This window comes from Canis aureus, chromosome 3 (genome assembly GCF_053574225.1).
Source record: "Canis aureus isolate CA01 chromosome 3, VMU_Caureus_v.1.0, whole genome shotgun sequence".
Taxonomy (NCBI): domain Eukaryota; kingdom Metazoa; phylum Chordata; class Mammalia; order Carnivora; family Canidae; genus Canis; species Canis aureus.
The window spans coordinates 78,926,959-78,937,694 of record NC_135613.1 but is presented as its reverse complement, the minus strand read 5'-3'; the positions used below and the strand labels follow the sequence as shown (position 1 = coordinate 78,937,694).

The following is a 10,736-nucleotide window of genomic DNA, read 5'->3' as shown; positions in this document are numbered from 1 at the left end:
TTTATAAAAAAAAGTTAAATCACAAAAAAATAAAATAAAATAATAAAATATCTTAAAAAAAAAAAAGAGACTGGTTTCTAGTTTTGGTGCCACCATTGCCAGAGCTTTCTACACGTATACTTGAGGAATCCGAACAAGAATTGGAAAAAAAAAAAAAAAAAAGGCAAGAGAACTCTCATGAACTCCACCTGTAGCCCTTGATAATTTGTCACTCAAGTTATAAATGTATGTATGTTTAAATGCGTATACCTATAAAGGTATGTGTGTGTGTGTTTCTGTTTTTCTGGATTTGTATGTTTCTATAGGACTAAGATAAATTATTTTATATTTTACTTATTGAGCTTGAATTGACTTGAAATCATTAGACTCCATAAATGACTGGAAAACCATTTAACAGGTCATGAGAGTAAGCATTCCTCTAATCCTGCCTATATCGCTACTTGTTTGGTGTTAGGATATCTCGATCTCTCTGGTTCTCAATTTCCCTGCCCATCAATGTGTCTAAAATAATTCTCATGTCCATTAACCTTGTACATTATAAATCAAGACATTCTACACAAATATAAGACACACTAAATCTTCTAGGTTTTAATCTTTTTCCTTTTTTCCATGTTACTCCTCACCCTTCTTTCTGCCTTTTCTTTTTTCAATTACAGAGCTTAAATCTTTCCCTTAGTGATCTGTTCTTCCCAGGTAAAAGCTCAAATAAGGACAAGTTTTAGGAATTGTGTCAACTTCAATGTAATCATTTTTATTGAAAATCTATAATCTTCCCTTGAATAATAAATTTTCAAATATATTTTATATAATAGAATAGGTGTTCATATAATAAATTCAATAGATATATAGTTTAGTTAGTGTTTTATATGATAAGGATTTGGACTCACAACTCCCTCTCTCTAGGTCTCAAATTTCTCATTTGAAAGTGAGTAAAGATTAGTAGATGTTCTTAAAAATCTTTAAGATTCTCTGGCAGAAAAATATAGCTGATATTGCTTAATTGTTTAATATGTTCCAGGCACTCTGATAAGTGATTTAAATATTTCATCATGTGATCTTCACAATAATCCTATAAGGGAGGTAGAGTTACTATCCTCATTTCCTCTGTAAAAGAACAGGACTTGAAACTTGCTATTTTTCTTTAAAAAATTTATAATTCATCCAGAGATTCTGCCCATGAGCTCAAGGGGAAATAGGCAATGGCTGAGTCACAACTAAGCATCACGGAGAGCACAGTAGTTTTAATCTAGCTAGCTTGATGAGCATTAGCTCCTGCCGTCCCTCACCTGGTCCAGGTGTGTTGACTTGTGTTAGAGGAAGAATGCGAGGTTGACCTGGTCTATTTTCTGCAGTTCCCTGCCCATACTATTGTCCTCCTTGGAGTCAGGAAGACTGTGGCTCAATGAACCTCTGATGGAATCTACCACAAGTATCATAGCTCCTTGGAGAGTACAAATATCACCTGGGAGAGTACAAAGTCTCAAGATTTTCTGATATGATTCATGGGGAAAACCTTCTGACCACTCTCACTACCTGATTCATTCTTGTTTCTGTGTGTTTCAAGTCATAGGAAAATGATGTCTTCAGAAGTCACAGACACCTAGGGGCAGACTGTTCAAAGCAACCTATGTCTCCAGCCTTGGTCCAAGTCATCATACAACCTAGGAGTCTAGGTTATAGACTAGAAAGGAATCTAGGCCTAGTTTCACCAATCACTATTACACTGTTACACTATATGGTAACACCTCAGTTCTGGATTTTCACACAGTACAGTGGCTAAGGCAGGAATGAGGCCCAAGCCAAGATCAATTACAGATATCATTGCTACCTGGCATATCATGTAAACCAGGGAATGAGAATAAGGAATACTCCTGGGACAGAGGAGTAATATGGGTTAGGGTAACTCAACAGAGCTATAGTTAGAATATAAAATGTAGAGCATACATACTAAGCTGAAGAAATCACTCCCTTTGCTCAAGTTTCTACAATCAAATTAATTGCATTCTTCATCTGTTGGAATATTGGTCTTCAATATTTAATAAATTCCTTAAAAGTTAGAATACATTATCACTCTATAAATGAACTCATCACCTGGGCTCTCTCTTAGTGGTCTGCAGGATATAAGCAAAGGTAGAAATAACAAAGGTAGAGTCCAGTGTGATACTCTTGATAGACTTAGGAGAACTTGACACAAATTCTGCAACATGGGAGACTGGTCTAGTTTCAGTCTTCTGCATGTGACTGTCCAATTTTCCCAGCACCATTTATTGTAGAAACTGTCTCTTTTTCCATTGGATATTCTTTCCAAAGATACAGAGGTAGCGAAATGAAGGGACATCTGCACCCCCATGTTCATAGCAGCAATGTCCACAATAGCCAAACTGGAAGGAGCCAAGATATTTTTTGACAGATAAATAGATAAAGAAGATTTATATTTACACATATAAATTCCACCATGGAATTATTACTGAACCATCAGAAAGGATGAATACCTACCACTTACAATGACATGAACTGAACTAGAGGGTATTATGCTGAGCGAAATGAGTTGGAGAAAGAAAATTATCCTGTGGTTTCACTCATATGCAGAATATAAGAAATAGTGCAAGGAACCATAAGGGAAGGGGGGTGGAGAACTGAGTGGGGAAAAATCAAAGAGGTAGACAAACTATGAAAGACTTTTAACTCTGGGAAACACAGGGTTGCTGAAGGGGAGGGAAGTAAGGAGATGGGGTAAGTGGGTGACGGGTATTGAGGAGGGCACATGATGTGATAAGCACTGGGTGTGATACACAATTGATGAATTATTGGAAATCACATCTGAAACTAATGATGCACTATATGTTGGAAAATTGAATTTAAATTTAAAAAATTCTGCCACATGGGAAAGGTACTATAATACCTCAAACCCAGCTTAAAAAAATAAGCTTATACAAATAATTCATCTAAGCAAATCCTTCTTTCTACAGTACAATACCTTACACAGCTCTCTACCAGTTCTTCTCTTTACCTTTACCTTAAGAGCTCAAACCATTTGGGGGCATTACTGAGGGAGAGTGGTGTAGAGTCACATCTGGTGATCTTCCCATTCTTTGGGGGCTCTTGACCTATTTAGCATACATCAACCAGCATCAATCCATAAAAGTTTTCCTCAGTATTTAGCATCTAAACATCATAAATAAGGGAAGCAACAAAATGAATGTCCTCAGTACGAGCTAGAAAATATGGCCAAAATAGGTAACACTATTATTTAATCTTACTGTAATGATAAAAGATGACTGAAATGCAATTAAGAACCAGAGAGAATATACAGCTCGCTAAACATAGGTGGGAAATAAAAAATTTCAGAGCACTAAAAGGTCATCCTGAAGGTTAAAAGAAAAGAGGCTCAAGAAATATAGGAATATTTGAAATACTCACTAACTATAGGGATCTTCTTCTTACATTCGTCCTTTTTTTAAAAAGATTTTGTTTATTCATGAGAGACACAGAGAGAGAGAGGTTTGTCCTTTTTTTTTTTTTAAGATTTTATTTATTCATGAGAGACACAGAGAGAGAGGGAGAAGCAGAGACATAGGTAGAGAGAGAAGCAGGCTCCATTCTGGAGCCTAATGTGGGACTCAATCCCAGGACTCCAGGATCATGCCCTGGGTTGAAGGCAGATGCTTCAACACTGAGCCACCCAGGCATCCCCATTTGTCCTTTACATAACTCAATTCAGCTCTAATTGATTACCTTCATTTAAAGTCACTTCATTAGATGGGATTATTGGGGGAAATGATTAAGTAGTGGAATATGGACCAAACCTCCCAAATAGCTAATCTAGGAGAAAGAAAATCTCTGACGAGAGAATTGGAAGCAAACCATCATAATGTCACAGACTCTAAAAGCAAAGAGAACATTGGGAGTAGCCTTCATATCTGTTTATTTGGATGTTGCTAGAAAGAATAATTTTGATTGAGTAGAAAATGGTGATGGATAAGTAGATCTGGAGATTGCAGACCCATGACTGGAAAAGTTTGGAAGTAGAAAGATCAGTGGTAATGATCAGTGGGTCTGTGAGCAGATAACTTGGAGTTTCTCATACCCTTCTTGGTCATAAGCCTCGTGAGCCTAAATGTCAACCACATCCTACTGACTATGAGATGTTCCACTTAATAATGCAAAACATATCCTTATCTGATCCTTTGTGATGGAAGTCGTTTTGATTTGGGAGCTTATTTTCAGAGAGACACTCAGTTTTACTGTGTCTTATCCCTCAACCTCTAGTCACAAAGACCAACTCATGTGGATGAGCATGCCTAGATACTGAAACACGATTTGCTTAAGTTTGGAAAATTAAGAACCTGTAATACATATAACTCTATATAATAATATAAAAAAACAGAACATTATTCGCTCACATTTGAGAAAAATCTAAGTGGTTATACTTGACAGAATGTAGGACAGAGGAATTAGAAGGCTTTGATCCAGTCCTACTTAGACCGTGAAGTTGTTGCATGAGCTCAGATGAGGGAGGACAAAGGGTCCTGGGGAGACGAGTCCCTGAGTGGGACAACCTACATCTGATAATGCAAAGATTAGTGAGTGTTAAATGTTAAATGACTCACATCAGAGTGTAAAGAGAGCAGAGTTCTCTCTGTTAATGAAGTCGCCTGCCCGCGATATGCCTGGCACTGGCTGGACTGGCAAATATTCTTGGCAGACTTAGGTCATACCAAGCCTCCACACTTTGATTGGGCCTCAGTGTCCACATGATTTATTTTAAAGTCAGAACCCTATTGAGAGCATAGGTATCATTAACAATCATGCACAATTTCCCCTGGTAAACATGAACATAGGCATTCCTACATAGATGTGAAATCCAATAACTTGCTTAATCTCCTTTTCATTATCCCCTTTTGTCTCCTAGTGTCCTCTCGCCTCACTTCCATTCAGGCTTCCAATTATTTTACCAATTTAATTTTCCCAGAAAATGGTGTACACATCACACATCCCTGCTTCCATGAAATGTCCCCTTCTTTCTTACCCTATGTACTTTCCGACCCTCTGTCTGACATTTATTCATCCTCCCACATCATTCATCCTTCAAAGCCTGGCTCACAGGCCACCTTTTATGCAAAGCCTTCCCAAAGACTGTTAAGTAGAAATAGTTACCCACTCCTCCAAGCTTTTATAGTTTCTCTGTGTTTATGTTGCTCATGTCATTAAATTATTTTTTTTAATTTTTTATTCATTTATGATAGTCACAGAGAGAGAGAGAGAGAGAGAGAGAGGCAGAGACATAGGCAGAGGGAGAAGCAGGCTCCATGCACCGGGAGCCCAACGTGGGACTCGACCCGGGTCTCCAGGACCGCGCCCTGGGCCAAAGGCAGGCGCTAAACCGCTGCGCCACCCAGGGATCCCTGTCATTAAATTATTAAAATAAAGGCCACTGGAGTCAGATTGTAGGACTTTTAATTCTCATTTTGTGACTTACCAGTTGGGAAAATTACTTAGTGTCTCATGTATAAAATGCAGTATTACTACTACTACTTAATACGATTATGGTGAGGGTCAAATGAGTTAATATATGTAAAGTGCCTATGAAAATACCTAGCATGTAGTAAGAAGTGTTTTCTGTTGGCACATCACATTTTATCATGGACAATTCTATTCTGATTCTAACATGAAATGGTAGGTTCCTTCAGGGCAGAGACCTTTTTCATCTTTACAGACTTAGCATGAGAATAGCATCTGCTGCAAAACTGATGTTTAATAAATATTCACTGAATTACTTCTCCAAGGTGTCTTGCTGGAAAAGAAATTTGAGGGCATATGGCTGAACTTTAGCCAAATTGAAACCTAGAGACCTGTATCCATGAATTTTCTTACTTGCCTTTTTGTTTCTCTTTCCCCTCAACCGTGGACATCAACTCATTTCTGTTACTTCCAGGGGAATTTGCTTTTGAAAAGAGAATATAGAATTTGGGAAGAAAATTATTTTTTAATTTATTTTTTATTAGTTTCGGAAGTAGGATTTAGTGATGCATCAGTTTCATAGAACACCTGGTGCTCATTTACATCAAAGGCCCTCCTTAATGCCCATCACCCAATTCATTTTTTAATGGTAAATTCCTGGCATGAAAAACATAAAATACTTTGGAGCAGGCGCTCTGATCAACATGATTTAGAGGACAGCTTTATGGAGACTTTAAAGGTGGCTTGATGTACACAGTTTGTGCCCCCTCCCCTTGTTATAGTAGTAAGAATATTGATGGGTTCACAGGATCTGAAACCTCTTTAAGGAGCATGACTAGGCTATATTTTATTGTTTCCATCATAGACTGTGAGGCCTCAGGCCTCCCACCATCTCCTAACTGGGGGTTCAGAGAAGAAATTCTTGAATAAGCTAAATAAATTTATCTTGTAAATATTTTATTAACATGAATTTTAATATTCCTGAAGCAAAACTTGTTTTTAATTTAAAAGCTTTCAGATTGCTTAAGCGTATTGTGAGAGGGAATGGAGAAAATCTCTGGGCATTGCTAGGTCCCATTCTTCTTTATTAAATAATTATTGAATAAAGTGAACAGCTCAGCTGAAAGGAGAGCCAAAGTGGTGGTTGCTACAGAAAACTTTATTTCTAATTAAGAAATACAGAGGAAGGAGAGGTCAAAGCATAGAGTGTCACTCTCAAGCAAACTGAAACAAGGAACACAAAGGAAGTCTTCTGTTGTGATTGTGAACAACCTCAAACAGATTTGTACAGGAAACCTAGTTTAAGAGAATGTTGCAGGAAATATGTTCCTTAGATGTTTTAACCCTAGTAACACCAAGCTACTAATTAATGATTCATTAATAAGAAACTTTTAAAATCCCAAAGGCTTCTACTGTTGAAAATGGGATCAAAATTAATTGGCACAAGCTGTGAGTAAAATCAGTCAGTTAACATAGTAATCGAAAGCAAAAGAGATGTGATAATGGATTAGTATTCCTTTAAAAATGGATGTGGCATTTATCTTCACTTTTTCATTTTGTATTAAAATAGAGGAAGAGGGGAAAATTCAGTCCCATTGTTATCATTTCTCTAGGGCCTTGAGTAAATTTGAAGCCACCATGGGGTTTCTTGGGTCTTTTAGGGGATGTTCCTTTCCCCAGTAATAGCTTTGGGGATGTTTCTGAGATTCCTCAGAAGGTGAATTCATCAGGCTCAATGCAAAGCAATATTGTTGTTCGAAAGGAGGGTTGTGAGCTGCTAGGCCAAAGGGCCATGGCCCAGATCCAGTGAAAAATCAATACTAGGAAATTAATATCCATTTCTTTTCATGGTTAGGGAAAATTTCCCCAAAAGAGGATTGAGGTCACAGATGATAGAAGGAGGCATCAGGTGGATGTTCGGAGACTTAGCTTTCTCTTCAGCTCTTGCTTCTCTTATAACTTCAATCATCTTCTCTTTGCAAGTTTGCCCAGATGATACAATCAAAGATTCCAGTTCCTTCATTTATAGTCCCTGCACTCCTTCTATTCCGGAAAAAAGTTGTGGAGAATGATGTGGAACTTCGAATTGCTCGCTTTTCTGTTGCTGTGTCCCAGGTAGTCCCTAACTGGCATATGCCAACATGTCTCACTATGGGGCCAGAGATCTTCGCTCATCTACCACCTATGCCCTAGTGCTAAACCAGCACTGCCTATCTTGGTTACCATTTCTTTTATAGGAGTAAGACAAAAAATGTCCTTTTCTGGGATATCCTATCTTTGTGGGTTGGCATTAACAAAGGTAAGTGCTCCTACTTAGTACTTTATCTGTTCTTACCTGGAAGACTCTCAAGCATTTGAAAAACAGTTTCTTAATATTTTAAGAGCAAAATGCCGTTGTTTCATAACCTTGCCTCATCACATTCCAGCTGTGAGATCTTGAGTGAGGAACTTATTTTTTTTTCTCTAAGCCTTAGGAATTCATCAATACAATGGGAATAATAACACAAATGTCGCCAGATCGTTTTGAGGATTAAATGAGATAATTTTTTGTATGACATTTGGCATAATACCTGACAATAAGTAAGAACTCTATAAATAATAATCTTCACAATACTGGCCCAAAGACAAAAATTTGAAGAACAAATGGGTCAAGAGGTTATTTAAAACAATTATATACTTGATATTTCCAAGGATTCAGAAAGTTCTAGAAGGAATCTTTGCTATTAGGAGCTGAACTTGTATAATATCCCAGTGAATCAAGACATTTTCAAGTTGGAATTTTAATAGTACAGTGCTTAGGTCAGAGGTGCAAAGTGTAAAATGATGTATATTCTAGGCAGTTAACATGATGGACCCAGCAAAATCAAATCTAAACTCTTATCTTCAGATCTAATCAGTGTCTTACACAGAGCTTCCATGTAGACACTTGTGAGCCAAAGTAGATCTTTGTTTTTTTTTTTTTCAAAGTAGATCTTTGATGTATATCAAATAATGAAGAGATCACATAAGACCAAGTATAATAATACATATTTCATTTGTAATTATCTTTATTGGAAGAGCAGAATTGTTTGGGAGGTGATGGCATGAACCTTGGAGCTCTACCAAATGTAGCAAGTCCATGTGAGTGTTGAAGAGGAAAGTAAAGGTTCAGGTGCTAAAGAAGCAGCAACACCTTTAAAGTTACGGGTAGAAGAAAACAACACACATCTTGTTTGTCGTCCTGGAAGATGCCATGGAAATTGCATACTCCGGAGGCTATAACGCTTTTTCCAATGAAATTTTGTGCTTAAATCTAATACACAGAGCAGGAATAAGGGAAGTCCTCACTATTCATAACTTGAAAGCCTTAGAATAAATTCACTGGAGTCCTTGGGCTCTTTGAGTCTTTCTTAGAAAACCACTGGTTTAGGGATCCCTGGGTGGTGCAGCGGTTTAGCGCCTGCCTTTGGCCCAGGGCGCGATCCTGGAGACCTGGGATCGAATCCCACGTCAGGCTCCTGGTGCATGGAGCCTGCATGGAGCCTGCTTCTCCTTCTGCCTATGTCTCTGCCTCCCTCTCTCTCTCTCTCTCTGTGTGACTATCATAAATTAAAAAAAAAAAATTAAAAAAAAAAGAAAGAAAACCACTGGTTTAGTCTAACAACCTGACCTGATAAAACCAATTGCTTTTTCACACTCAGAATCACACTATGAGCTAGTAGTGAAATGGACACCTCTACTTTAGGACACTAGTCACAAAATTTTCACTTTCCTTACACAGTTGGGAGGTAATCGTATTTGCCTAAGGACCTACAAGCAGAGAAAACAGGCATGAGGAAAATCATGGGATGGAGAGGAAAATATCTTTGCTGATAAATTCTAAGTTATTCCTTTTTTGTACAGTTGAGGATAAAGAGAAAACATTTGATTTTGCTTCTGACATTCAGTCTGTTAATATAGAAAGAGAGAAGATCTTATCATACTCTCAATCAGTTATTTACAATCGTTTTTTTCTGTGGATTGCCTTCCTTATAACTTGGTCTGACACATAGTTTAGAGGGACATGAGCTGAAAAATGTAGACAAATGCTGCAGGAGCAAGATCATCTTTCTTCCTTTTAGTGGCAGGAGGTTCTCCACAGAAGAAAAACAAAACAACAGCAACCCAGACTGTTATCTTGAAGCTAGGAGAGTGTACTTCGGTAAACCAAAAAAATAAAATAGACAAAAAAATGAAGTATGATAGAGTCAGCCATGCTCTTCATTGTGTGCTGAAAAGTTACACATGAGGATTCCAGAAGGGTATTTTGCATGTTGGGCCAGAAAGAAATTCCATGTTGTATACCTATCCATCCACTCTTACTGGCTCTCAGGAATGTGGCTTGTCCTGTGCAAAATTATTTTTAGGGCTGTTTTCACTTCCTTATTCCTCAAGGTATAGATCAAAGGATTCAGCATTGGTCCTACGAGGTTCATCAGAATTTGCACCACAGTTCCCAGCATGGGGTTAGGCGTGGGCTGCAAGTAGACGGTGATGATGGGTCCATAGGCACAAAGGATGGCAATGAGGTGGGCACTACAAGTGGAGAAGGCCCGGCGGCGGCCTTCGGTTGAATGAATATGCAAGATGGAGATGGTGATTCGAGTGTAGGATAAAAGGATTAGGAGAAAGCAGAGGAGAGACACCAGGCCAACGTTGGTGAAACTCACCCTCTGGGCTAAGGATGTATCAGCACAGGCCAGTGGCAAAAGGGCCGGAATGTCACAAAAGAAGTGATCCACTTCATTGGGACCACAGTATGGCAAAGTGAAGGTGAGGAAAGTCAAGATACTGGAATGGATACACCCTAACAGCCATGTGCCTGCAGCCAGGGCCCCACAGATTCTAGGACTCATGATGACTGTGTACCGCAGAGGGTAACAGATAGCAGTGAAGCGGTCATAGGCCATCACGGTATACAAGAAGCATTCAATGCTGCCAAGGAAATGGAAGAAGAAGAGCTGGGAGACACAACTCTTATAGGAAATGAGTGGGCTCAGTCCCATGAGGTACAACAGCATTTTAGGACAGGTCACAGAAGAGAAACTCATGTCAAACACAGACAAGTTCCCCAGAAAAAAATACATGGGTGTGTGAAGGCGAGTGGAAGAAAGAATAGCCATGAGGATGGACACATTTCCTAGCAGGGTGCAGGCATAGAAGGGTAAGAACAAGACAAAAAGCATAGTCTCCAGCCCCTTTGTGTGTGGAATCCCCAGCAGGATGAATTCAGTTACCACCGAGCAGTTCTTCTCCAT

The 10,736-nt window shown here is 38.6% G+C and overlaps 1 protein-coding gene across 1 annotated transcript; it reads right to left on the bottom strand.

The window, feature by feature from the left end:
* Positions 1-9,394: 9,394 nt before the first annotated feature.
* On the bottom strand, positions 9,395-10,736 carry LOC144305801 (olfactory receptor 10D3). The gene has a single exon (XM_077884889.1). It carries the CDS (start codon positions 10,734-10,736, stop codon positions 9,798-9,800), a length of 939 nt encoding a protein of 312 aa, XP_077741015.1. The 3' UTR covers positions 9,395-9,797.

Bases quoted from the DNA above. Each gene is read 5' to 3' on its own strand.
- LOC144305801 (XM_077884889.1), bottom strand. From the start codon at position 10,736: ATGGAGAAGAACTGCTCGGTGGTAACTGAATTCATCCTGCTGGGGATT.